Below are 27714 nucleotides of genomic sequence, written 5' to 3'. Positions count from 1 at the left end.
CACTTGCAGCTCACCTTGGCTGGGCTCTCTGGGGAAGCAGGTGAGACTGAGGGCAGAAAGAGCTTTCCCCCCCTCGGCTTCTAGGGTGCCCTGCTGGGGTGTGAGGAGGAGGGAACCGTCCCGCTCCTGCTAAGATCTTAGGGCACACTTCCTCTCCTGGAGCTGCTGGGGAGACGAGCTGCGGTTACCTCGTGCATTTACCTGCGTGATGGTGACCGAACATTCCTCCCGCGCCTTGCAGCTCAGCCCCGGGGATAGGTTCTTCCTGGGAGGCCCGTGTGGAAGGTCAGCCCCATGCACTCTGCAGCCTGGGGTCTCCCAGCTTCTGCCTTCTCCAGAGCTGACAGGGGAAACTCTCATCCCCTTGTAAGTGTGACGGGTGACGCCTGTGTCTCGCCTATGGAATTTCCTCCCTCCCCCACTGGGGGGGCACCCCCTCTTCCCCACGCCTGTGGCATCTTCCTGGGGAGTTCAGGGCAACGCCCCACGTTTCCAGCAGAGGCTTGGGAATGTGAACACCCAGTGGGTGGCCTGGTCCCATTTGGAGCCGTTGACTGCTGGGCACCCACCAGGAAGACCCACGCTGCTCACACTTCCCTGGAGGAGGCCAGTCCTCACAGGGTCCCCTGCAGGGGACTCAAAGCTCAGTGAGAGGGAGGCACACAGTAGGTGCACACAGTAGGTGTCAAATCCCGGTGTTTTTACTCATTCATTTGAAGACCTTGCATTAGGCCATCTCCTTGACAACCAATCTATTTCCCTCTGTGTTTGTGCTCCTCGAGGTCACAGGAGGCCCTTTAATGGGATAGAGACATTTTCAGACGAGAGGATGCTCTGGCCGGAGCCACAGGGCTGCCTGGGGCAGGAGTGGTGGAATTTTAGGGAAACTGCCTTTGGAGCGCGTGTCAGAAGCACGAGGGAAAGAAAGATACTGGGTATGACGGCCAGTGCTGACCTACCTGCAACAGGGCTCAAACTCCCGTCTCAAGAGGAGCAGAGAGCGCGGCGCAGGAACACTCATTTCCTGTTTTTATTGTTGGTACTTAATGACCTTCCTTGAAACGCTGCCATGGTAGAAAGCTAGTTGTCATGGAAACAGGGAGTGCCGTGCAGGGAATAGGCATTTCTTTGTCATGTCCAGCTGATGCCTTCAGCCTCTGCTCAGACATGTGAATTTATGTGTGGAATTAAATATTAACTGGAGACATTGCCCTGGAGAGGGACGGAAACAGGGGAAGGAAAGATGGCGGGGACCAGGGCAGAGGTGGAGGCCAAGTGCCCCCCCCACTTGCGCCAGCCCCCTGCTGCGGCAGCTGTTAGTGGAAACCACACCCACTCTGAGGCAGGTTCTGGGAAGACAGAGCAGGGGCATGGGGTGCTGGGGGCCTCTGAGGAGCATCCCAATCAGAGACCAGTTTTCCTCAGAGAGCTCCTGGCCCTTGTCTCTGGAACCGACACAGGACCACGACCTTGCACATCCTTCTGGTGATTCCAGAAAGGGGGGATTGCATAAATGCTGTGGAAAAGAGCAGTCCAAGTTTCCATGTCCCTTCCACCACCCTGAGCTGCCTTCATTAAGTTTTCTTTTTCTGACCCCTCAGAAAATGAGTTCCGGGGTGAGCTGCTGAGTCAGAGGTGGACACAAGGAGACAAAGCCAGCAACTGCAGGACCTCGAGGCTCCTCCTGGGCAGACACGGCAAGGTGAGGCGCTTGGAAGGCAGCCGCTTTCCTGCCACGGGCTCCCCCACCAGGGTCTGGGCAGGGGTCCTTCTCTCTTCCAGGCATGAGGCATGGAGGTGACTTTCTGTCTGGCCACCATTACTCTTGAGCAGATAGAAGGTTAATTGGGGGGTAGACCATCAGCGATCTGGTCATGGCAAACTTCAAAGAAGACCTCAGGCCAAGTCCCTGCTCTGGGTCTGGTGACACCTGGGCTGCCTCCGGAGCTGTTCCCCGCTGGACAGACCGAGGATCGCTAGGAGACTTTGTTGCAGGAGCTCCTGAGGTCTGTCGGCCTTGTTTATTTCCATCTTCCCAAGTGGAGGCAAATGACACACGCCTGCTCATACCTGCTTGGGTCTCACTGCTGGAGGTGTCTCAGGCTCCGTGCCTTGCCAGAAACGCTCCAAACCCAGGGTATGCCATGTGCTTACAGCCACACCAAGCCTCCAATTCTAAACCTCCCAGGGTGCACTCTGGGTGAGGCTGGCTTCCCAGGGTCTGGTGACCCTTAGAGGTGGAGGGAGAGGTGACAACCGGCTTCTGGGCATTCCTTTCCAGACCTCAGAGTCCTGTCTCCATTTTCTTCACATGGAGATGGGCCTCATCAAGGATCCTAGCCCTGATGCAGGGCTTGGCCATCCAGATGTGATGGCCCTGGGTGTGGACAGGAAGGGCTAGAAAGGTTGAGGCAGCAAGATTATTTGAGGATGTTTGTAGTTCCCTTTGAACCTGGTGACTAGAATATACTTTCTAATGGGCTTCTCCTGGCACCTTGTTAAGCACCTTCACTCCCACTTTTTTTTTAAAAAAAGATTTTATTTATTTATTTGACAGAAAGGAATCACAGGTAGGCAGAGAGGCAGGCAGAGAGAGGAGGAAGCAGGCTTCCCGCTAAGCAGAGAGCCTGATGCGGGGCTTGATCCCAGGACCCCGAGATCATGACCTGAGCTGAAGGCAGAGGCTTAATCCACTGAGCCACCCAGGCGTCCCTCCACTCCCACTTTTATTCTTGTAGGCTTGTCGGCGTTCTACCATGTTGGAGCCTGAGGCAAAAGGAAAAGTCAGTAGTACCGATCCTATCTTTATTTAAACTTTGGGTATTTTGTTCATAATAGATTTTTGGCATTAATTTTGATATTTTGAAACCGTCACTAAACTGTTTATCTTGATGACTGAGTTTTTGTTTCCCATCTTAAATTTACACCTTGGTGCAAATGCCTCACTCATCTCTTCCCAGTGTGGAGCATTCAGACAGAGGTTAGGAGCTCTGGATGACATGTCTTGACCATTGTTGGAGGTGTGTGATGTAGAGCGCCGGCTGTGAGCAGCCTGGTGGTCCATGATCAGGCTTTCCTGGCAACAACTGCTCTGTTACAGTCTTCCTTCTAGTTTCGGCAGATAGGGCCTGAGTTACTGTTCTGAGCAGAGACACTAAGAGGCCGGAGAAGGAGGGAGGATGTGCTTCTGACAGGGTGGGTTTCCAGAAGGACTGCAGGGCTGGCCCCGGTGGTGTGAGCTCACTGAGCAGGCTAGGGGAGTCCAAAGCAGGAGGTAGTGGTGGCCACGGGAGAGCAGAACATCACATAGCCAGGGTGGGCTGACTTTCTATGGGGGCTTGTTGATGTGGACCTCCGTGTCTGGAGGGTGGTGGGAGTGTAGTAGTCACGGCCGGCGGTCTGCCTCGGGTTCAGCACCAGGCATGCGGACAGCTCAGAGGTGGGCGGAGAAGGGCTGAGCCGAGGCCGTCGTGGGCTTGGGGAAAGTGCGGGGCATTGAGCTGTTTATTTTTACTTTTTAACTTAAGAAGAAAAGAAGTAGGCATTGATGGTAGGTCCTTAAATCACTTCTTGACCTTAAGAATGAAGCACTGGGGCTCCAAACATGTAATATTCAAAGGAGGAGTCCAGATACGAATCCAGGAGAAGGCTGACTGCATGGAGGTCTAGCAGTCCTTCTTCCCGACAAGGGAGGGGGGCCACTGTGCATGACCTTTCTGGCCCGCTTCACTGGGTGTGACTACACTCCTCTCCTCGGGTAGAAATCCCATTTATGTTGGAGTTTCAAACAGAGGGACCTGACATAGAGATGTTGTATCAGGGTGTCTACCACATAGCTGCAATTTCAAAAGAAAGATTTATTTATTTGTTTGAGGGAGTGAGAGCAAAGGAGAGAGTGCATGTGAGCGGGGGAGGGGCAGAGGCAGGGAGAGAGAGCGAGAGAGCACCTCAAGCAGACCCCCTGCCGAGCATGGGGCTTGACTCAGGGCTCCAACTCGGGACCCTGAGACCATGACTTGAGCCAAAGCCAAGGGTCGGATGCTCAACCAACTGAGCCACCCAGGTGTCCCTACAGCTATAATTTTAAAAAATTCATTAATTAGGGGCGCCTGGGTGGCTCAGTGGGTTGAGCCTCTGCCTTAGGCTTGGGTCGTGATGTCAGGGTCCTGGAATCGAGCCCCGCATCGGGCTCTCTGCTCAGCGGGAGCCTGCTCCACGCCCCCCCCTCCCCCGTGCCTGCCTCTCTGCCTACTTGTGACCTCTCTCTCTGTCAAATAAGTAAATAAAATCTTAAAAAAAAATAAACACTTATTAATTAGATTTTAATTTCCAATACAATGAACACAGTGTTATATTAATTTCAGGTGTACAGTAGAGTGATTCAACAATTCTATGCATTACTCAGTGCTCATCACGATAAATGTGCTCTTCACCCCATGACCGGTCTCGCCCGTGCCCCCAACCGCGTTTCCTCTGGCAACCACCAGTTTGTTCTCTACGGTTTAGAGTCTGGGTTTTTGTTATTTCTTTGTTTGTCTCGATAGAACTATCATTTTCAATTTGGGGTTGGAGTGAGCCCTAATCCCCTGCTCAGAGATGTTAGGAAAACCTCTCCCAAGACATGTGTTAAATAATACTCTCTGGGTGTCCTTTCTACAAATCAGGGAGAAGCTCTATTCCGTTGCCAGTGGGCCGAGCAGTGGGTGGAATGTCAGCAGAACTTCAGAGACACAGTGGGACTCCCCCCAGAGGGGGGCAGGACTATCATTTCAAGGAGCCAGGGGTGCCGTGGCAGCCGCGGTCAGGGGCCAGGTGTGTGGGCATGTGGTTTAGCCTCACGGAGCAGGGAATGGAAAGCGGAATGAGTGCGGAGGGTTCCTGAGGTGGTAGAACTTGTATGTCTTTGAAGAAGAAGGCTGCCCTTCAGGCTGACCTTGACCAGGTTTGCAGGTGCATGTTCAAAAACTGGGAACCAGCGAGGTTGTGTAAGTAGACAGTATATGGGACTGGGGATGGGGGCTCTGAAGGGTTCCACTGGAATGCTTGGTGGGAAGAGGCAGCAAGGGGCACCCTTGAAGGCTGGGCCTAAATCCTTCAGTGGTGGGAACATGGGTCTATGGAAGGGCTTCCTAGCGGTGCTGTGCAAGTGGGCATTGCCCCTGCGCACACTTCAGAGAATCAAACAAACCCAGATGGCTGCTTCTCCCTCACCCCTTCCCTCTCTCGGAGAAAATGGACACTGGCCGACGCCGCTGCAGCCAGCATGGCGGGTCACAGCCAGTTCCCTGCCACTCCTGCTATGTTCCTCTGCCTCCTCATCCCATGTCACCCTTCCTCCTAGGCAGGTTTGCATGTGGTCTCCTGGGAGTCAGTGGATGCCCCCTCTCTTTGTCTAGGTCTTCCAGGAGGGAAAACACTGAAACTTGCCCACAGGAACTCTACAATCCTTAGAACCCTATGGATTTAAAAAAATGTCCTAGGTTCATTCTAATTTTCCAGCTATGCTGGCTGTTGGAACACTCTCTTTTTTTCTTTTTTAAGATTTATCTTTTTTCCCTTTCTTTATTTATTTGACACAGAACGAGACACACACACAGCGAGAGAGGGAACACAGGCAGGGGGATGGGAGAGGGAGAAGCAGGCTCCACGCTGAGCAGGGAGTCCGATGCGGGGCTCGATCCCAAGACCCTGGGATCATGACCTGAGCGGAAGCCAGACGCTGAACCACTGAGCCCCCCAGGCGTCCCCTGGGACACATTCTAAGTAAAATGGAGCCCTAACCTCTTTCTTCCTCCGGCCCAGGGCTGGGGTGAATGTCCCCCATGGTCAGGGGACTGGAACCCCCACCCAGCTTCAGGCTCTGGTACTTGTTCAGCCCCTTCTGACTGCTCCTGGCCGTGTTCCCCAGTTCCAGGACCTCAGAGACATTGCCCAGGATCACCATCTGTCTGTCCATCCTTACATGACGCGTACTGAGCAGTGAATGAAACTCTGTAGGAGGGTGGTGATCTTGAAAACGTGACTGGATGGGCTTGTTTCACACTGAGACGAGGACCACGCGGGAGACCCACGGGCACAGAGTGGAGCCTGAGCGGGAGAGGGTGGGAAACGGGAGGCCCAGGCCACCCAGGGATGCTTCCTGCTTCCCAGGGCTGGAGCACCTCCCACTTGGAGGCCATCAGCCCTAAGACCCTCAGGCCCTCACTGACTCCCTGAGCCTCCTCACTCCCACCCAGGCTCCCGAGTCTGAACTGTTCCCTCCCTCCTAAGCTCTCCCCTGGGGTGACCCCGCGGTCTGGCTGCTGAGGCCAGGACAACCTCAGCATGAATTCTGTTCTTTGTCCCACCCTTAGTTGTCCGTGCAGAAGAGCAAGGACATGGCACAGGAGAGGAGCTGTGAGGGCCTGGGAAGAGCCCCGAGATTGAGAGAGGGAGGAGAGTGCGCGACCGAGGGGGAAGGGCCTCCAGACGCCACCACGGACGTCCCTGACTTGGGGAGGGTGGGGGGTCGGGGGCAGACCTGGCCTTGGAGGGTAAAGGCAAAGGTTGGCATAGAGTCTGTTGGGCCTCATGGAGCACCTCGTGAGAAATCTCAGACTGCAGGTTGTCGGACGCCGAGAGTCTGTCGTCTCTGCCGTCTTCCTGGCTTCTGAGTGTGTTTCTGAGAATTCAGACAAATCTATGGGTTTCAAGGCTGCATAATTAGGGCATTTTCTTTTTTGGTCCCCGAGTTTGTAAATGTCCCACTTAGGGAACCCAGTTTTGGCAAGGGTGCTCCGCAGATGGGTTTGAAAAGGAGCTGGTCTTGGGTGTTGTGGGAACCGTTCGTATTTAAAAAGAGCTTCTGTGATGAATCTTGACCTTTTGAAAAAACGCAAAACAGAACAAAATAGTAACAGCTCCTGAGTGAGACCCGTCACATGGCACTAACAGAGCCAGTTAAAAGGAGGGCTGAAGAGACAACTCTCTGGTTCGTGGCTGTGGCAAAAGGAAGTGTTTGCATCCGTAAATGACTCCCCTCCCCATGCTTTTCCTGCTGAAGACAGAACTCGTGAAATATTAATTAGAGTGCAGTGGTGCTGTGAGGGGCACAGGGAAGCTGTAAGACGGGCTTCTGGCGGCAGGACGGAGGTGGCTCACAGACACAGCACAGAGGGCGCTCCCGAGAGAGATCCCTGCCCCACAGAGAACATGGGCATTGAGGCCAGCCTGGCTGTGACAAGGGGCCTTTTCACCCTCCAGGTGTAAGGTCATTCAGTCCTCTCTGGGTCGTGCAAAAGCAGAGAAGTGATTGGGTTGTGTTTGGAAAAAGCGAGGGGTTCTTTAAGTAAATCCGTAAAACGTCGGAACGTGTCTGTCTTTGTGCCGATGAGGGACCCGTCTTGGTGTGGTTAGGGACAGAAGGCCCTGGGGGGCTGCCAGGAAGCCAGGCAGTGCGGTACCTGCGGTGCGGGGCGGTGGCCTGAACCCCTGTGGCGCTCACGCCGGGGCCTTGGTCTCTATCTACAGCACGGGGTGGGGGCGAGCGGAGAGCCCACTTGGCAGAGTGCTCCGCTCTCTGGGAAGGAGAACAGGGATGCGGAGCGGAGCTGGTTTCACCGTGTGTTGGCCCAGACGCTCTGAGGCAGCCACCGCCACTCCTTCCCAACAGCCCAGAAGTCAGAGTCTCCCTGCTCCGTCGCCGCTGTCCCTTGTCACCCGCTCACAGACTCATCTCGTGTTAAAGAGCTAGCCCGTGTTTCCTCCTGTGGCTGGGCTCCTTCTTTCCTTTTAGAATCAAAGCTACACGCACTGAAGAGAACGTCTCACTCACTGGCCATCTGACGCAGATAAATCGCAGACGGAAAGGTGCTCGGCAGAGTGAGTGTCCCAGCTCCGCGCTGCATCAGTGGGAGCACCCAGTCGCGTCCCTGCAGCCCTTTCTGTTCTCTGCTCTTGAATAATTTATCTGCAGGAAATCCGAATTGCCAAGGCATGCTTTAACCTAGCAGAATGATTGCCAATTTCCCTGGGAAAACTGACAAAAAAAAAAAAAAAAAGAAAAATAAAAAAACAATAGAAAGAAGGCTGCCGATTGCATTTCAGCTGAAAGCCGGCGCCAGCCATCAGACGCGTGAGCTCCATTGTGCGGCCGGCATTGGAGGGGTGCGCTCGGGCTCCGCGCAGATGACAGTTGAAGGCTCGTGACGTAATGAAGTCCCTTTGACACCTGCTTCTCTCTTCACTTTAAATGTGAGTCATCGGCCCGTGGGGAGCCTCTGCTTTAAAAATAGAGATTATAGTGATTCCGTTCCGTGCTGCCGGAGAGCTGTCACTGGCCCGGGGGCTCCGGACGCCGGTTCTGCCGCCTGGGCCCGCAGCTGCGTGGATCACGCCCGGGTTTGAGTTCTGGTCCTTAACAAATCACATAAAATGTTGTGTGTGACCGCTGCCTGTGGGGAGGCTCACTTTACAGATTTCATCTTCCTAACTGGGGGGATTCCTTCCCTCCTGCCAGGGGCCTCCGTAGCTCAGAGCTCAGGCTTTCCTCTCAAGGGCCTCCAGGCTTGGAAGCCTGAGTCTGTCACCCTTCCTTTCTCCCTTCTGCTGTTTGGCCTTGCCTTTGACAAGCCTTGGTTGTGGCCTGGGGACAGGTGGCATCACTCTGTCCCCTTCCCGACCACAGGGACAGGTAGTGAGGCCGGTGGGGCTCATGGGACACCTCCTGCCAGATAGAGGCCCCTGGCCCCCCACCTCAGAGACAAGGGGCATTTCCACTGTCCCACCCACCTCCTACCTCGTCACTACCTGTCTGGCCAGATGTGTCATGGGTGACATCCGTCCAAGATTCTACGTGAGGACCTATGGCCCTGGGAGGGTCCCCTCCTTGGGCTTCTCCATGATGCTTGTACCCTGGCTTCACCCTCCTGAGGGCTCTTCCTCGACTCCCCCACAGGACCATGAGGACCATGTTCCCCATGGGGATTAGGCAGGGTCGGGGAAAGTGGGGGTGCACTGATGGGCTCAGATGGGGCAGTCAGAGTGGTGAGGGGTCTGCACTGTGCAGGGTGCCCTGCCCCCTCAGGAGGACCCACTCACCCACTCCTGGGAAAAGGGACATCCCTGGGAGGGTGGCCTGTGGGTCCTGACCACGTGGCCCCTCGGCCTGTGTTCTTGCCTGAAGCTGGCTCCCACCTCTAGAGCCACAGTCTCCAGCATGGGGGCCACGGGCCCGACTCAGAGATGCTGTGAGTCCAGCAGATATGCAGGGTCTCTGCGAGTTAGCACAAAACAGCCTCCCACTCAGAGGCTTTTCTACGGATTACTGTTGAAGTGACAATGGTCAGGTCAGGTCAGGTTTTGTATATTAAAATCTGTGTCATGCGTCCTTTTACATTTGTAGTATGGTTGCTATCACGTCACTGTGCCTGACATGCTCTCTGTCCCCACTGGGTGCTGGTGCCCAACTTCTGGGGACACACCCTCAGTGAGCACGTCCTGTCCCTGGGTCAGGCCACTGGTCCCTGGGCTCCCTCCAGGATGGCACACGGTAGAAATCGAAGTAATTCATTTTCTGGAAGCTTTGTGGAGACCCGTTCCAGTCCCCGCCATCTGTTTCTAAGAGGGTGACCCCAGTGTGTTGGGGCCCTCACGCCTGTGGGAAGCTGGGCTCTGGGGTCCAGTGGGGGACCGGTTGTGATGCCCAAGTGAGCAGGGGTGGAGCTCCCCAGGCTGGTCAGGAGCCCGTGTGCTGGGAGCCCTACTGTCCACAAGCATCCGGCAGATGGGGCAAGGGCTCCTGCTGGGGGTTCCTGTGGGAGGGGGAAGGTGGGGGCAGTGGGAGGGCTGACTGCCGGGCCGGGAGCTGGCGTTTCCCCATTGAAACCCCTGCCCCACGCTTGCTGGCCTGGGTCTCAGGTCTTCTCTTCCTGCGAGCCTACCCCTTGTCTGTCTGTGTCACAGGCTCTCCGCAACCAGAAGAGCTGGGGCCCTGTGCGGCCCTCCAGAGGGGAGGTCCTGGGCTTGGCCTCCATTAACATCCCAGTTGTTTTTGCTTGCAGATGAGCTTAGAAAATGAGGATAAACGGGCTCGCACGCGCTCCAAGGCCCTCCGAGGTGAGTGCACCCCCTCCCAGCCCAGTGTGGCTGTGAATTCCAGGTCCTAAAGTAAAGACACTACGTTGCTCAGGAAAGCAGAAGCCCACATTGGTGGCCAGGCCCTGGGAGGCTCCTCCCCTGATGCTGAGCACTTGGGGTCTGTCCATGGTGTCTGGAGCCTGTGAGGCCTGCGGTGGGGTCCAGACCAAACGGCCTGGGGTGTGGGTGAGCAGGTAGATAGCCCCACAGAGTGCGGAAGGCCAAGGTCCTTCAGGAGACCTTTCCGTTTGGAGCTAGAATGCTGCCAGGCTTCTGTGACAGCCTCCTGCCCTCCTGGGAGGTCAGTCCTAGTGCAGGAGGACATGGCGGGGGGTGGGGGGGCTTGTCAGATTGAGCTGGCAGGGGGTGGGGGGGGGCCTTTGGCTGGCTCACCTCCCTGACTCCCTAAGTACACACTGGGCCAGGGCTGCACGTCTGGTGTGGGGAGGGGCCAGAGCGCGGAGCTTCCCATGTGAGCTGCTCAGCTAGACCCCGATGCACTGTTGCCCAGCGTGGCCCCATCACCAGGGACCAGCTGCTTGGTTCTCTCCGCCCAGGCTTCTCTGCTGGGTCAAGTTTCCTGTTGGAAGCTGACTTCCCATGGCAATTTGAGAAAGAGACACTGTCCTGGTGCTGAAGGCTTGGAGAGCGGGGACTGGTTGGGATGCCTGACTGATGTCTCCCGGGGAGATCTGGGGAAAGCATGGGGGGGCGGCAGCTCGCCCCCCTGGTCCCGCCACACATTCTAGGAGGTCAGGGAGGGATGGGGTTCCCTTCTCGCTGGGATTGTCTCCGCTTCTTTTCCGTTTGTGCCTTTTTAGTCCGGACTGCCATATGTGTTTCCTGTTTCTCTCTTTCTCTCACCCAGTGCCCCCAGAGCCCACAAGTGCCGACCTCAGGTAAGAAAGGCTTTCTGCTAGCACCCAGCATCGCCCATGCCTGTGACCCCGAACACCCCACTGTCCCACACGGGGCACTTTGGATGGCTCAACCGCCCCCCGGGACCCCGCTCCTCCTTGCCACGAGTCCCGCTGTCTTCTGCTTGCCTCTGCTCTCTCCCACCTCTGTCCTGACCCCACCACGCAGTCAGCCTTGGCACAGGGGCAGAGCTGTGCTGACCTGTGGTCACCACCAGGCCCGCCTGTCCCCGTGGCCCCCAGCCAGCAGCAAGGTGTCACTAGGGGGCTCTCAGGAAGGGTTGTGCATCTGCTGGCCAGAGGCCCCATTGGGCAGAGATGAGGAAAGGCCTGTGAGGTCCCCAGCCATCCACAGACTCCAGGCGCCGAGCGTGGTTGGTGCGCTGGTGATCTTGCGCTGGCTGAGCTCTGTGAATTTCCAGATTCTAGGTCAGGGCTCACCGGGAGGGGCATCCTGAGGAGGAAGAGACGACAGCCCACAGCAGGGATTTGCCAGGTCCAAGCAGGAGGGGCCAGGTCGACTTGCCCCCACCTGCCGGCTTCTGTCCTGGGATTGGCCTCTGGGATGGCCAGAGAGGAAGCCCCCCCCAGTCCCGTGCGTCAGGGTTGTCCCAGAACCACCCACACGACCTTGGAACTTCAAACTCAGTGGGCCTGGGCCCTCAGTGCTGTTTTGCTTAGACAGGGCTGGTGATGTTCAGTTTCCAACAAGGAAAACCAGCCCTCAGACCCCCCTGTTTCCTGAGGAGGGGCAGTGCCAGGTGTCCTGGCTCTGACAGGAAAGGGGAAAGGAAAGTGGTGCTCATGGATGGTCCCAGAATGTCAAGGGGTGTCAGGGGCCCCCTTTAATGGCCACAAATTCCCCATGAGACGGAGCTGGGTTTGGACTGCAGCTGCGCTAACCTGCCAGAGGCTTGTCCTTGGGGGACAGAAGGGCTCCAGGCCCACCCTCATTCCCACAGAGCCCCCAGCCCCCAGCTCCTGGCCATGTTGGTGGGGCGCCGTGCCCATGCAGAAGGGCCAAGGGCGACAACCACACCTCAGTGAGGTTTCTGTGACCTTCTGGACTCCCAGCGGGGGACACACAGAACATTCCAGTTTCTGAGGGTCTGTGCTGTCCCTGCCCTGCCCAACCCCCAGCCTGGAGCAGACTTTCCACGTCACTGCACACGTCCGGAGCTTAGGGGGAAAGAATCTTACCGAACGGAACAAGTCTGGGGCCAGGGCTGTCTCATTTCTCACCAGAGTGGCTGATGGCTGGTTTGCCAATCAGGACGCTGAGAAGACCCCGGAGTGGGCAGCGTCCCTCTAACCTTTGAGGCTGTGAGCTGGGGACAGAAGGGAAGGGACTGGAGGCCCAGGCTTGCGACAGACTCTGCGTTGGCTGCCCTGCCTAGTCTCGCTCTCAGGAGACACGGCTGCTGCTATTTTCACCCTGTGTGGGAAGTGGGGAAACTGAGGCTTGGAGGACTGAAATTTGACCAGAAGAGCTGGGTCATACGCGTACCACCCCAGGCCCCAGCCCAGCTCACGGGGAGAGAGTGGGAAGGCTACCAAACCAGGCTGGGGGAAGGTCCACAGAATGTGCTCCCTGGATGGGTGGCCCGAGGCTCCAGGGGAGAGAAGGCCTCCAGGAGGAGGTGTCACTTCCTCTGGCATGTGATGCTCAGCGACAACCTCTTCAGACCGTGAAGGGGAGGAGGAGGCTGGTCACAGGAATCAAGGAAGCTCTGGGTTTTGGTCACAGCAGCTAATTTGGGCAACAGATAAAGTTATGGAGTGACTTGCGAAGGCAGATCCAAAGACCTTTCTCTCCTAATTTTGAAATAGAACAGAAATGACTCTGAAGATAGTATTGTTTTGAAGTGCTCTCAGAGAGGACCCAGCCATGAGAGGGTCCTGTGAGCACCTTCATTCACCGTGAGGTCTCAGCCTCCTTTCTCGGCAGTAGGGAGACTGTTGCCCGTGTTAGTGGAGAAACTAGGGACAAACGTGTTGATGTCTAATGTTTTAGCAACAATCCTCAAGGTTTGGGGCTGCTTGGAGCTGAGTGGAGTCCTCTGTGCCAAAGAGACGCCCGTGTCCTGCCTGGGAGGTGCGGGTCACTCCTGTGCTCCTGGGCGCTCGCTGGCCTGAGCTATACCTGGGGCTGTGATGTGTGGTGGGATCCTGGCTCTCGCTCCTTAGCTGGGCACACCAACCACACGGGCACCTTTATGCTGTGAGAATGGGCAGACGCTGCAAGCCGGCACATCTGCCCAGCTCACCAGTGACTCTGCCCCGTCCTGGTGAGGCTTATGCTTTGGGTGCCAGCGCAGGGAGCCTGTGACCTGGAACAGGACATCACCGTATTAGATAAACTCATGCCCAAGTCACTGGAAGGGAGAGCCGAGTTAGGGGAAGCTCTACGGTGGGACCCGCTCCATGGATGAGGGATAGAGGCCTCCCTGTCCCAGAATTCGGCCCACATCCCCTGTCCCAGTTCGTTTTTTCCCAACTCGAGCAGGCTCCCAGGAGGCTGCTTGCTCTCAGGGGAGTGGCATGGCCGTTGTTAGGAGCTGAGCTGAACAGGAGGCTGACCGGGAGCCGCCAGGGCTCTGAGTGCCTTCTCCTGCCTCTGGAGCCCACGTTGCTTCTCTGTGCCCTGGGTTTAACGCTGAGCGCCCAAGAGAAAGCAAATGGACCTGGTGGCTTTTCCTTTGCGTCTGTGAAGAGTGGGAAGAACTGTGGGACACTTTGGTCTGTGTCCTGGTCTGGGCCCGCCTGCAGCCACACGGCCTGGGAGGGGCTGTCGGAGGGGTTGGCTGGTGGGAAGGTGGGGCACCTGCTTCCCCCTGCAGATGCCTGCTGGGCCCCCTCCGGAGCACGTTGGAGGAGAGCCGCCCATCTGTCACACCTGCATCTGGGTTCCCTCCCAGCCCTGTGACGTCACCGGAGGGCCTCCTCGGAGCCCGTGGCCAGCTTCTGCCCGGGGGACAGATGAGAATGGAGAGGTGCCCCACCTGCCTGCAGGGGGCCGGAGGGGAGTCAGTCCTGTCCAGGGCTGGTAGCTGAGTGCAGGGCTCTGGCTGGGGGTCTTCCTGGCCTCAGCCTTGACTTCCCTTGACACCTGTAGCTTATGGTTGGATGTGCAAAGCTTTCACCGGGACCCTGTTCAGTGGGGACCATGAGCAGGCTGTCTGCAAGCCTTCTGCCTATCTTCCTGTCCCTGCTGCCCTCCGGGAGCCACAGTAGGGAGCTTCAGGAAGAAACCCTGGCTTCGTCGGCCTCCTCCCCTCAAGATGGGGGACGCTGGTGCTGCTTCTTCACCCGGGCCTCACACACCCTGGGGGCGCTTGTAAGGGAAATGGTGTGAGTGGTGCAGCCCAGGCGGTGGGCAGGCAGCCGCTGGGCTTTGACTCGGTCTCCCGTGGCCACTGCATGGGGAGCCAGAGTGCAGGGGCTGCGGCTTCTAATCCCACAGCCGTTCTCACCTGCCCCAGACATGTGGGCTCCCCGCCCGCCCTGCTGCCCCCTGGGCTAGAGGCCAGGACGCTGGCGAGCTGGTGGCTGGAGGTGTGGCTCAGAGATGGTGATGCATCCGGGGGCAGGGCCAGCGGCCTTCAGGACTCCACAGCAGCTGCCACATAATTGCCTGATTAACTCAGTGATTAATCGGCTAATTGGGACCTCAGCTTCAAATCCCTAGTAACAAGGACCTTTTGTGAAAAGTCTCAAAGCTAGCTCTTGAGAGAGAGAAAGCAAGCGTGGGGCATAGATTTTTAGAATAGATGGCGGGGGCAGCAAGTCCTGGCTGTCTGGAAAGGAAATCCACAATAAAACGGGGTCTTCCCTCCCCTCCCCGTCCGTCCCCCCCCCCCCCCCGTGCTCCTTTCTTCCTTTTAAACTGAGACTCAGCCCTGGCCGCCTCGGCCTGGAGGGCAGCTGTTGAGCTCTAGGTGGGGTGGGGCTTGCCTCCGTCCACTGTCTTGTTCTCCCTGACCCTCCCACGAGGGTGACCTGTGTGGCCTGGGGAGTCCCACAGCGCATTGCCGTTAGGCTGTGATCCGTCAAATTAGAAACCACCAGGTGTGTCTAGACTGAGGTCGCGGGCCGTGTCCCTTCCGGGGCCCACCCTGTTCTTCCCTCCCAGTTTCTGGGAGGGCCTGCCCAGACCCCCTGATGCCACGCTTGTTAAAAACAAGGGCTTCCCCTCTTGGGACGGCCCCTCCCTGGAGGAGCTCCGGCTCAGCCTCCCCGGGGTGACCTTCAATGCCTTCTCCCACTTCTCGGGACGTTGGCTTGCCACTCCGGAACAGGAGGGCATGTCTGCGGTCTGTGGATGTGCGCAGCAGCCCATGGGATCCCGGCCTTGCACAGCGCTGACTCCAGGCAAACTGGGCTGGGTGGTAGGCCCCATGCCCATGATCTGACGTTTCCAGAGCTTTCCGTGGTTTGGTTCCGTAGGGCGACAGATGACAGTGGCGGGGGAGGGACTCCTGGGTGCCTTGCCTTCCTCCCCGTGCACTTGCTGGCCCCAGGGTGCATGAGGCCCAGCAGCCCCCTTCCCTCCAAACCCCTCCCCCCCACGTCTATGGGTCAGCCCCGGGTCATAGGCCCTCCTGGCCTCACCTGTCTGCACCAGGCTGCGGGCCTCAGAGCACAGTGATGGCCGGCTTTGCCTCAGGTGCTGGTTCTGGGGGCTTCCCAGAGCACCCTGTTTCTTGGCTGCTGGGAAGCCAGCAGCGGTTTGCCATCAGTGGGAAAGACTCATGCGCAGAGAAGAGAAGCCGTCTAGGAGACACCGACATTGGAAGTCTTGATCTCATACATGCAGACCTTTAATTAAACACACTCATAAAATTGTAATGAGTCATTCGTTTACTTAAATGGGGTGAGTTATTTCATTAATTTTTAGTGAACTGCAAGCAGCCGTTCTGAGATGCACTGTTTGGAGACAGTCTCGTGCTCCCGGGGAAGGGTCTGGGGCGGGCAGGTCCTTCCCCGTGTGGCCACCTCTGCTTCTCTCCCTGCAGCTGCCCCACCCCAGGATGCACAGGCTCAGGACACATCCGGGGCAAGTACTCCAGACACCGCAGGTAAGGGGGCTCCTGGAGAGCAGTGGGACTGCGGGGTTCCGGAGCCCCTCGCCCTCTCTGGGCCCTTTTGTAGATCTAGAACCTTCCATCTGTGCCTGTAGCTGCTGAGGCCAACACGGCTGTGGCGCGTCGTGCCGCGGCCTCTCTGCTGGGGGCCAGAGGAGGGCGTTGGGAGGGAGTTCAGAGCGGACCTGCCATCCACGAGGGTGGCCTCAGTGAGCTGCCGCCTGGTCGTGGCTGCTGTCAGCTCGGCTGCAGCGAGGGAGGTGTGCAGGGTCTGGAGGAGGAGAGGAAAGCCCAGGGCACCCGATGGCCTGCCCGGTGGGAGGAAGTGGGCGGGACCGACAGAGGCGCGTGCCCGCCTCCGCCCCGCAGGGCGCGTGCCGTGGACGGGGCCACCGAGGTCAGGGCTTGAGAGAAGAACGAAGCGCAGTTTAAAGCTCGCGAGTCTTTAGTTCACAGAAAACTTAAGTTCATCAACCTGCCTGTCCTGCGTGTGGGGCTTTTAGCTGAGGGCGAAGACGAGCTTTCACCCCAGGGAACGCGGCCGCCGAGGGTGGAGTGCGGGCGGTGGGTCCCACAGAGCCTCGACAGGGCGGCCCTGGCCCCCTTCCCCCCAGTTCGCAGAGCTGCCCGCTGGCCAAGAAAAGGAAGCTGGAGGGCGCGCCGGCCGAGCACCTGGCGCCCACACGGAAGTCCCGGCCGCTGAAGCTGGCGCTGGACGAGGGCTGCGGCGCGGACACCGACGGCAGCGAGGACCCCGAGGTGAAGGACGCCTCTGTCTCCGATGAATCGGAAGGAACTCCGGAGGAGGACGAGGCTGAACTGCCAGGACAGGAGGAGATTCATCGTCCCGAGCCAGCTGAAGGTGCTTTGTGGCTCTTTCTCCCCCGAAATAAAGGGCGCTTAGTGTGGCCCTGGAGAATCACAGCCTGCGAGTGGGGAGGGGGCCCCACTCCGAGGCAGTGAAAGCGCCGCCGAGGAAGCCCTTCCTGAGAACAAGCGAGGTCTTGTCCTGACATTTGTCAGGGTTTCCTGGAGAGGGGCCGGAGCAGGGCGTTGGAGGGGCCTGTGGGCACATCTCTGGGAACGCTGTGGGTGTGCGTGCGTGTGTGTGTGTGGATGTGTGTGTGTGAGAGAGAGATGGATGGACAGATGGGCGTGGGCTGTGCCTCGGGTCGTGGGGGAAGGGGGGAAGGGGGCTCAGACAGATCCCCTCCCCCTGGCTCCAGGGAAGGGCAGCTGGGGGTAGGGTGGGGGTCTGCTGGGCGTCAGGTGAGACTGTGGGGGTGTCCAGGGAAGCCTGGGGTAGGATGGGGACCCGAAGGGATTCCTCGCCGAGCATTCTTCCCAGGGCGGGGGGCCCAGACGTCGGCAAATGCTGGTGTGAAAGTGGCTCTGGGTCTCTCTGGGTCTCGGAGGGAAGTGTCCATGCGCCCCCCCAGCCTGGCAGACGTCAGTCCTGGGAGTGGGACTGGGACCTGAGGTCCTGAACCCCCAGAACAGCAAGGTGCTTGAGTCTTCTGGCCTCGCACGGTCCGAGACGGCATTTCTACTTCATTGCGGAGCCGATTCTCAGCGAGCGCCCTCGCGCTCACCTTGCTCCTGGGCGGCGTCTCTGGTCGTCTTTGCGGTGCTGTGGGGCCCAATGGGCTCTAGGGAGAAAGCACTAGCTTGCCTGCTTTCTTACAGAGGAGGGCATTTGGGGTTTGGGCAACAGCCCCAGCGGGCCCCCCGGAATAGGCGCCCACCCCGGGGCGTCCTTGCAACCACCCCACAGGCCGGTGTGTGGGGAGCCTTCACCACAGCAAGGTCATGGCACTTAAGATGTGTACACGTGGGTCTTTTAAAAACATAAATTCCTTTTCTCCTTTGTGTTTATGAAGCAAATTTTAGAATCTGTTGTATTAAGTGCCATTTTATGAAATGCAGGTTTACCCGATTTGAGAAAGTAGCCTTAAAGGGAGGGGCTGTTAGTAACAAGTATCGGAGAGTGTCCCAGCTTCAGAAGAAGCAGTGACCCCTTCTCCTCCTCAGATAAGTTCACCGCGCGTCTGCGGCCCAGCACAGGAGCAGGCATGCCCGACCACCTTCCCCTCTCTGGGGGTATCGGGCTCCCCAGGCGGTTGGGGCAGGGCGCTCCTTAGGCTCTTTCCACATGTTTCTGATTCTGTGCAGGAAGGAGCCCTGTCAAGTCCCACTTCGGATCCAAGCCTGTCGGCAGCTCTGCGGGCCCCGCCAAGGGCGGCTACAGCAGCTACCAGGAGATCATTGCCACTTCTCTCCTCAACCTGGGCCAAATCGCTGTAGAGACCCTAGTTGGGGAGGACTTGGGCCAGGTGGCCAAGCCGGGCCCTGGTGTTGTGCACCTGGTGCAGGAGGAGGCTGAGGAAGGGGCCACCAGTGACGAGGGGGAGAAGGACGTGTTCCTCAGGCCGGAGGATGCAGAGCAGGTGGTGGGAGCCACCAGGGAGCGTCCCCAGGAGCTCGGTCCCCAGGCCGTGGAGGGTGCGGCCAGTGAGGAGTCCAGCAAGAGGAAAGTCGCTCTGGGTAACGAGGAAGAGGAAGAGGAGGAGGACGAAGAGGAGGAGGAAGAGGAGGAGGAAGAGGAGGAGGAAGAAGAGGAGGAGGAGGAGGAGGAGGAGGAGGAGGAAGAGGAGGAGGAGGAGGAGGAAGAGGAGGAGGAGGAGGAGGAGGAGGAGGAGGAGGAGGAGGAGGAGGAGGCCGCTCCTGAGGTCATCTGCCAGGAGGATGCCCCCCTTGGCCCCGGCCAGAAGGTCCCTGAAGCCCGGCCGCTGGCCTCGCCCAGCCCGAAGCCCGAGTACCCCGTCCTGGGGGAGGAGCACTCCGACGACGGCCGGGACGAAGACGCGCGCTCCCAGAAGTCCGCGGTCACCGACGCGTCGGAGATGTACGACGTGATGACACGTGGGAACTTGGGTCTCCTGGAGCAGGCTATTGCCCTAAAGGCTGAGCAGGTACAAGCCGTCTGTGAGCCCGGCTGCCCGCCCACCGAGCAGGGCCAGCTGGGCCCCGGGGAGCCCGGGAAGGCAGTGAGGCCCCTGGATGCCCGGAAGAGCTACTGCAGCAAAGGTAGGGCTGGCGGCCGGGCCCACACACCCTCGTGTCCTCCCTCCCCCCCTGCCGGGGCTGGGTAGCGCCCGTTCCCCCACCGGGACGTCCCCACTGGGCATGGAGAGGCAGGCTGAGGGACGGGTATGTCCAGAGTGGAGGGCCTTACGGGCTGGAGGCAGGGCTGACAGGTGCAAACAAAGGGCACACATACGCATAACTACAGTCTGGCCACAGATGCAGGGAATGGGCTCACACTGCCCTTGTGGGGCGATCAGAGAGAGCAGCAGAGCTCCTGGGGGGGAAAGCGGAGGCTAGGAGGGGCAATCAGCTGGCTCCAGCAGCTTAGCCGCAGCGTGGGGGCTGGCCGTGGTCATGGAGAGACACAGGCAGGCCCTGGGCGGACACAGCTGGGTCGTAGAGACATTGAGTGAGCTCTGGGGAGCCCCCGTTGGTAGGTAAGTAGGGACACAGGGCACAGATTTCCTAGGGAATCTCGATGAGATGAGCTGGGGGCAGACGCTGAGGGACACAGCTGAGGGGACCCAGATGAGGACGTTGTTTCAACCTAGAGGAGACCTGTCACCTTTCAGGGTGGCACAGATGTGGGGACAGCTGCTCGAGAGCTCGGATTCAGACTGGCAGGGGCTTCAGGGGACGCAGGTGCAAGGAGACCCAAATTTAGGGAGTCGGAGCTGCATAGAGTGTCAGTCTGCGGGCAGTGGGCTTGGGGCTCACGGATCAGGGCAGAGATGTATATGGCTGGGCACACCGTGTATGGCTGGGGGACACTGGCTGAGTGATGGCCACAGCCCAGGTGTTAGGGTGACTCAGACCTGTGGGAATGGACACTAGCGGACCTGCCTTCAGGGATAGAGTTGAGGGCATGGACCCAGGGGACGGAGCCTCAGGGTGAGGAAGATGGCCGAGCGGAAGCACCGGGCGGGGACGAGACAGGGCTCATGCCAAGGGTCGGATGCAGCCCGAGCCCCAGATAGAGCCCGAGTTCTGGAAGCAGGCATGGGGGATGGGTTGGGGACAACCCTGCCTGCTGGGTTGGTGGACGTCCAGTTTCTTGCTCATTTGAACGTGGAGATGCAGAGCCTGGGGCCCTGCACTTCAGAGCCCCCCCGGGTTTCTGCCTTGCCTGGGGGAGGCATTCTGGGTGTGGTTGTGTGACCTCTGCTTCTCCTGGAGGGGAGGGCTGCACCCAGAAATTTCTCTGGGACATCGGCTATGCTCTGGGGATCATTGTGTCCTGACAAGTGTTTCCTTCTGGCCCCTACATCCTATAGGGACATCTCCTGGCCCACAGAGCCTAGACTTGAGTTCAGCAACTGAGATTTGAGTTGAAATTTCTGTCCATGCCTTTATCAGTCGTGCGGCTTTTGGCAAGTTAACGTCTTTGTCCTCCTTTGCCAGGACAGGTCCCGGCAAGGAACTGGTCCCACTTTTCACCTCTCTGTGCAGAGGCTGGAGCTCTAGGCTCAGGGGCTCTGGAGGCATGCCCCAGCGCTGAAGGCAACAGGCTCCCACAGTGTCAGCAGGGGTGGACAGGGAGGGCGCCAGCTGCCACCTGCGTCCTCCTGATCACGCTGCCCATCCTGTTACATGGGAGGGTTTTCCATGAGGACGGCCAGGGTGGGCCACTGTCCCCAGAATGATGCAGCCCCGGTCCCTCCCAGGCAGCTGGGCAGTCTGGCCACTCTGCTCTGCATGTGAAGGAAGGAGCGTGGCTGTCCCATCCCCTTCCCCACTCGCCGCCCACCATCAGTTTTCTCCCTGCACGATCTGATGCATCTTGTGTGTTTAGATCCCTCAAGAGCTGAGAAGCGTGAGATCAAGTGTCCGACTCCAGGCTGTGATGGCACCGGCCACGTCACAGGGCTGTACCCTCACCACCGAAGCCTGTCTGGCTGCCCCCACAAGGACAGGATCCCCCCGGAGAGTGAGTAGCTGTGCACAATTCAGACCATCTCTGTTGCTTGGATGGCATTCCTGTGGAGGAGGGGTCACCCAGGGCCCTGTCCCTTTGGACCGGCTCTGTCCAGATGCCCCAACTCAAGCCCTACGAGGCTGGGGATGTGCGGCATGCCCTGTCACCTGCCTTGAGACCGCAGCCCCATGCCAGGGCCCCAGGAGGCCTGTGAGGAGACAGCCAGTTGCCTGTGCTCCGACGGGCAGAGGAGAGGGCCTGTCCTCACTTCCAGCCTAGAGGCAGTAATTGCGAACAGGAGTCTCAAAGGCAAATCATAGAACCACCGGGGGCTTTGAGGGCAAGTTGGCTTCCGCCCCAGGGAGGCCGGGGCCACGGTGGGAGGGAGCGCAGCTGGATGGGGCTGAGGCCGGCGGGCCCTGCCGGCTGCTGCTCTCAGCTGCCACCCTCCCACAAGGTTGCAGACCTCACATGGGGCCCCTCCGTCTTCCTTGGCCGTGCTCAGCGTGTCCTTCCCTCTGGCTCTCTCGCAGTCTTGGCCATGCACGAGAATGTGCTCAAGTGCCCCACCCCCGGCTGCACCGGCCAAGGCCACGTGAACAGCAACCGCAACACTCACAGAAGGTACTCAGGTTGAGCTGGGCGTGGGGGGGCGGTGGGGGGGCAGGCTGGGCCTCGTGTGTGTGCCCCGGCCTGGGATGGGTGCAAGTTCAGGGCAGGCCTCTTGGTGGGGGGTCGGAATGACACCCCGAGGTGTGGTCCCTATGGGAGTGGTCCTGAGACACCAGAGGGTGCTGGAGGGATGGGTGTGTGCCCCCCAGAGAGGCCTCCTGACCTTGGGGAGAGCCAGGTGAGGCTCTCTTGGGAGGCCTCCACCCACCAGGACCGAGGTCCAGGCTAGAGTGTGGGGGCCGTGGCCCAGGCAGACCCGATACTCCCGGGGTGCCCTTGGGGTTCTGCGGTCTGCCATCCTGCACCGCGAGAGGTGACCGCACTCTCCACCTGGAGCGCCTTGTAGTGTGGCTGTGACTGGCTGTGTCCTTGCAAAGGCGGATGCACTTCTCTGAGAAGAGGCCGCGCTCCTGAGTGGGGCTGTGGCCATCCCTTGGGCAGCAGCCGGCCAGCCCGATGCTGACAGCTGAGGTTGCTCCCACGGTGTCTTAGATCAGGTAGTTGCCGGGGAGGGGCCTGGCCTCCAGGGTCAGCACCTGGCATGTGTGGCTGCGTGGCCTTGGGACTCCCCATTGGCCGTGATGGGTCGGCCGACGGAGCACGAGCCAGAAACAGGTCCTGAGGGCTCTGCTCTGGTCGGCAGTGAGAGAAGGGCAGGCCCACTGCCCAGACCCGCCTCGAGCTGTGAAGGCATTTAGGGTCTGCTCTGTCTTCCCTGTCATTGCTGAGGGTTTCCCCAAACGGAAAGCGACGTGCACAGCTACTCTGAGGGCTCGAGGACAGAGCAAGAGAGACAGGAGACTTCCTGGGCTCTGGGTGGTGTTGGCGAGCTCCGGGCTTGGACAGGTCTGGGTCTGGAAGACAGTCCTTGCCGTGATCGTATAGTGGTTAGTTCTCGGCGCTGTGGAAGACAGCCCTTAGCTGACCTCCACCTTTCTCCAGTTTGTCTGGCTGTCCCATTGCTGCTGCTGAAAAATTGGCCAAATCTCATGAGAAGCAACAGCCGCAGACGGGAGACCCTTCCAAGAGTAGCTCCAGCTCCGATCGGATCCTCAGGTGAGTGAGATGAGCCCCAGAGCCTAACGCGCCTGCCCCTCAGGGTCCCACAGGGGTCTTCCCAGCATCTCTGGGTGGCCCACGCGCATGTGTGCGCGTGTGCTGAGGGCCCGAGTTGCCCTGGGGTTCTCCCGGGGGGGCCTGGAGGCTAGATTCTGGGGCACATAGGACAGAGTCTGACAGCCGCGCACTCACCCGTGTTTCTGCTGTGGCACAAACCCTGCCAGGCCGCCCTGCCTTGCTCTCGCCGAAGGCATCAGCTCTCCCCGCTGGGGAGCGCTCAGGGGCTGTTTGTGGAGATGCTGGTCCTGTCTCCAGAGACCAGACTACCCCAGCTGGCGGCCACTGGCGTCCAAACCCTCCAGGAGCTGCTCCTTCCTGCCTGCACCTCCCTCACCTCAGTGAAGGACCCTGAACCGAGGGCGAGGACGGAGGCACGTGGTGCCCTTCAGAGCACGGCCTGCTTGTGGCCCCAGAGGTTCTGAGGCAGCCGTAGGCAAGCGTGTGTATAGACAGATGTCAGCGATCAGGGGCTCCCCAAGGCCATTAAGAATGCATGTGCTTGGCATACGGCCACCCCTGTGACTCTGTGAAGGCAGGAGCCACATGAAGGCCACAGTGTCGGGAGCTTGCCCAAGGCAGCAATTATTGGCGAGGGGGGCGTGGAGGGAGCTGGCACTGGCCCCTGGCCAGCCTGGCCTCAGATTCTTGCTTTTGGCCAGCGGGGTGGCTCCCCATCAAGTGCCCTCACTCTGTGGATACTCTGCTTCCGGTGTCTCTGAGGGACTGGGACTTCAGAAGCCTTTCCCTTCCCCAGTTCTTCAGATCCCAGTCCCGTGTCTGCCCCTCAGAGGAGAGTGTTGAACAGGCACGAACCTGGGCAATAGCACAGACCCTGGTCTAGAGAGAGGCCCGCCTCCTTCCAGGGCCCAGGCAGCCCCCTGTCCCTTCCCTGGTGTGTGCCTGCCAAGGTCTCAGCCAGAGAACCTGGCCACCCCCCTTGGCTTGCTCTGTGGGTCCCCTGTGAGGGGTCTCCGGGTGGGGCCAGAGCCGGGGCCTCACCCCTCTGCACTCTGCACTCCCATCTACGGGGCCTTCAGCCCTGCGTGTCCCGTGGGCTCCTTCCCACCTGCTGGCTGGCTCTGAAGACACTTGGAAGCGGCTTCTTGCTTCTATCCCATAACTATTTCTTCCAGCTTGCCATGCTACTAATGCAGTTTTTTCCTGCCTTGATCTAAGTCACGGGTAAAAGTCATACGAGCAGGCAGGCGAGGCCCTGGGAGCTCAGGGTCCGGGGCCAAGAGTCCCCCACGCAGTGGCTGTGCTCCTGGGAATCGGACCCCTCTTTGCCTGTGAAAGTGGATGACAGCGTTGTCTTGTGGACTTTGCAAATACCCGTGAGGCCTGAACAAGGTCGTGACATTTCGCCTCCCCAGGCCCTTGGTGCCAAGCTTCGGACAGTAGCTATGGAGGCCGGTGTTCAGGCTCTGCTCCTGTGGCGTGGCCATGTTTCTGGGGGTCGTCCCGGGGGGGTGGGGCGAGGCTGTGCAGACGTGTGCTGGCGTCCCAGACACTCCACCTGCTGCGGGATGGGGCCCCGGCCAAGGAAGCCAGCAACCCGTGCCGCCAGCTCTAAGCTCAGGGTTCTCTCCGCTGGGTGGTGCCTGAGCACTCTCCGGGGACTCCCCTGGCGGCTGCCTGGCCCTCTGCCCTCCTTGGGGAAGGGGAATGGACCTATGCTTGGGACAGCTGCTTTTCCAAGGTCCAGGCTCAGATCTGATCTCCTCAGCGTTGCGGGGTCTGTCCCAGGGCTCCTGCTCCACCGTCCCATATCCCCTTCTTGAGCCCAGGCCGCAGTCGTTGCTTGGTTCAGAGTCCGGAGCAGAGAGAGCTGCCGGGCGCCTCCTCTCCCTTCCCTTCTCTCTGAGCTGACCAGCGCAGAAGCCTGTCCCCACCCTGTGTGGGGGCTACTCTCCGCCTGGCTGGCCTTCCTGTCCGGCTCCGTGCTGTCTCCGCTCCTTTCTTCACGCCCCGTTTTGTATTTGCAACGCTGTGCGGTCTCGTAACCGTGAGCGAAGGCCCGCAGGGGCTCCCTGCTGTCAGCCTGTTCAGCCCCTCTGCGGCTCTTCTCCACGGACGCCAGGCAGAGAATAGTGCAGGGCTGAGGCCCTGGCCAGTCGAGAGCTGAGTCGGGCCCTCCCTGAGCCCGGTTCTCAGAAGCGCCCACATTATGTCTGCATGTCCCGTCTCCCTTCTCACTGGGCAGCTCTGTTATTGCAGCAGAATTCCGTCTAGGGGTGGCTGGCCACTATCCGAAGGACTCTCCTGTGGACTTGCCTGCCAAAGGCTCCCACTACTGGTAGCCAAGCTCTTTGAAAGCGGCCCTCATAAGCTCTGGGGGGACATCTGAGGCCTGCCCTCCCCCTCTGATCTGTGGGGACACATGCTGTCATCCCCTCAAGGCTCATCGATTGCTCCTGGCTCTCCTCCTCGTCCAGAACAGGCCCCAGGCACCCTTTTGTGGGGGGACATGGGGGAGGGTCTTTGTGTACATGGGGCTCTGAGGGGTTCCTGCCTGGGCTGTAGGGTGGGGCTTGGGGTCCCTGGTCCTGTCCTCACGGTGCTACACCTCTGTCCTACACCTCAGGCCTATGTGCTTCGTGAAGCAGCTTGAAGTCCCTCCGTATGGAAGCTACCGGCCTAACGTGGCCCCTGCCACCCCCAGGGCTAACCTGGCCAAGGAGCTGGAGAAGTTCTCCAAGGTCACCTTTGACTACGCAAGTTTTGACGCTCAGGTTTTTGGCAAACGCATGCTTGCCCCAAAGATTCAGACCAGCGAAACCTCACCTAAAGCCTTTAAATGTAAGTTGGGGAGACCCACTCCTGAGAGGTTAGGGTTTGAGAGCGGGGGAGGGACCCCTCACCAGCACTCTCTGCCCCGGGGCTATCTAGGTGTCCCGTGTCTACCACGGTGGCTTTCCCAGAGTCCGTGTCTTCCTCATGTCACTGCCACCACGTTCCCCATCACACTCGACGTATCTCTTCCCTGTTGGTGAAACGACACCCAGGTCCTTCACGGCGTGCGTGTCCGAAGTCTTGAGAATACGTTCCCTGATGTGGCCCCTCCTGCGGGGGCTCAGAGAGCCGCCACGCTGAGCCTGGGCAGGCAGAATCTGTTTGCCTTCCTGCATGAGGACCGTCTCACTGGACAGTGTGTTGCGGCGCTAGCCACAGGTTTTCTGGGTACTTGTACTAACAAAATGTGTTCCTCTGAACTTTGGAGAACAACCTTTTCTGTCTGTTTTGGTCACTGAATATACCAATCTGTGGGTTGCAAGCCCATTAGCCTGAGAAACACATATGAAATGGAAAAGCAGCCCACTGAGCCCGTGAGACAGGAGCTGGCGTCTCCCCGGGGGTGTCCAGCCCTTCGACGCAGCTATGAGGACTTTCTGTCACATTAATAATGGAAACACCAGGGGCTGACACAGCCGCTAGCATCAGTGTGGACCTTTGTCCCATCTGCTCGGTGCCATGACGCCCAGGGAGGACCTAGCGTGCACAGGGATCTCTCCGGAGGCCTGGGGACTTACTGGTGCTCCCCTGACGTTGGAAGTGTAACCCCTGACGGCTGGTTTGGGGCTACAATATAATCACTAGCAGAGACAACATTTTATGCCCTCATTGGCCATGTTTATTTGAACGATAACATGACTTTACTGAAGTGGTATTATGGGGGCACCCAAAGTAGCCTTTTGAGATGCTGGGACAAGGACTTTCCTCCTTGAGTCATGTCCCGGCCACTCCTGCTCACAGAGGTCTGTGCCCTCTGTCAGCGTCCCCAGTTGGCAGCGTCTTTGCTGGACGCTTCGGACAGGCTGGAATGACTTTGGAGGCGTTTGTTCTCTCTGCCCAAATGTTAAACGAGCCGGAAATGGCCTCCTGGACGCCTTCTGAGGGGATGAGCAGGGTGTGCTGTGGCCCTGTGACCGGGATGAGTGGCGCTGCCCCAGGCCAGCCTCCTTAGAGCTGCGCGCCGTGCCCTCCCAGCCGGCCAGAGCTCCCCACTGCGTCCGCGCGGCCGCCTCCCATTCCAGTCGCATACCAGCTGCTGTTGTTCCCTTTTTGCAGCCCAACCTTTCCCAAAGGCCTCTCCCCCCAGGCACAGCCCCCGCACTTCACCCCCTTCTGCAGGCTTCGACTACACGCATGACGCCGAGGCCGCGCACATGGCTGCCACGGCCATCCTGAACCTCTCCACGCGCTGCTGGGAGATGCCGGAGAATCTCAGCACGAAGCCACAGGACCTGCCCAGCAAGGTGGGTGCGGCCCCTCCGAGGAACCCCTCTGAGGCAGCCACAGGCTGGGGGGTTTACAGTCGGGACAACAAGCCCCCACGTGACATGTGCTTAGGACCCTCAGTGTCCATTGGACAGTGGTCATTCTTACCTTCTCTTCCTCCGGCTCGTGGCTCCTGTGACGGGGGGTGGCTACGGGAGTCCCCTGTGAGAGCTGTTTGCTGTGCCTAAGTGGGACTGAATGGCTGTGCACACGCATGTTCCTCCGTGTTCCCCTGAGTCTGAGGGTCACGCACATATATGAGACCTCATGTTCTCCTGAAGCTGAAGGTTGAGCACATGTCCTTGTGTGATCATGGTCAGCGCGTCTCAAGGTCTGGCGGGGTTAGCAGGACCTGGGAGAGAGTGGCGGCCCCCCCCCCCCCGCATCCATCTCAGGAGCTGGCGAGTCAGGAAGCCTGCTTCTCAGAGGCTCTCATGTTCTGGTTTGGGCCTGCTTCCTTCCGAGGGAAACAATGTCCTGGGCTGTCTGTGATGCTGGTTTGTGGACCAGAAGTCACCCGTGGGGT

The 27714-nt window shown here is 59.1% G+C and overlaps 1 protein-coding gene across 4 annotated transcripts in view; it reads left to right on the top strand.

The window, feature by feature from the left end:
• MYT1 (myelin transcription factor 1) overlaps positions 1-27714 on the top strand; it is a 69792-nt gene that overhangs the window by 21822 nt on the left and 20256 nt on the right. For 3 of the 4 annotated variants that reach the window (XM_032350069.1, XM_032350071.1, XM_032350072.1), the window contains exons 2-12: positions 1602-1702; positions 10041-10095; positions 10985-11015; positions 16049-16111; positions 16732-16979; positions 18290-19204; positions 20997-21131; positions 21653-21743; positions 22734-22847; positions 25495-25709; positions 26979-27166. In XM_032350069.1, the coding sequence (XP_032205960.1) occupies positions 1602-1702; positions 10041-10095; positions 10985-11015; positions 16049-16111; positions 16732-16979; positions 18290-19204; positions 20997-21131; positions 21653-21743; positions 22734-22847; positions 25495-25709; positions 26979-27166 (2156 nt within the window). The remainder of the gene's footprint in view (positions 1-1601; positions 1703-10040; positions 10096-10984; positions 11016-16048; positions 16112-16731; positions 16980-18289; positions 19205-20996; positions 21132-21652; positions 21744-22733; positions 22848-25494; positions 25710-26978; positions 27167-27714) is intronic. The other variant, XM_032350070.1, reaches the window with a different exon arrangement.

Source organism: Mustela erminea, chromosome 7 (assembly GCF_009829155.1).
Source record: "Mustela erminea isolate mMusErm1 chromosome 7, mMusErm1.Pri, whole genome shotgun sequence".
Classification (NCBI taxonomy): Eukaryota; Metazoa; Chordata; class Mammalia; order Carnivora; family Mustelidae; genus Mustela; species Mustela erminea.
Note: the sequence above shows the minus strand (reverse complement) of the source record. Positions and strands in the feature narration are given on the sequence as shown.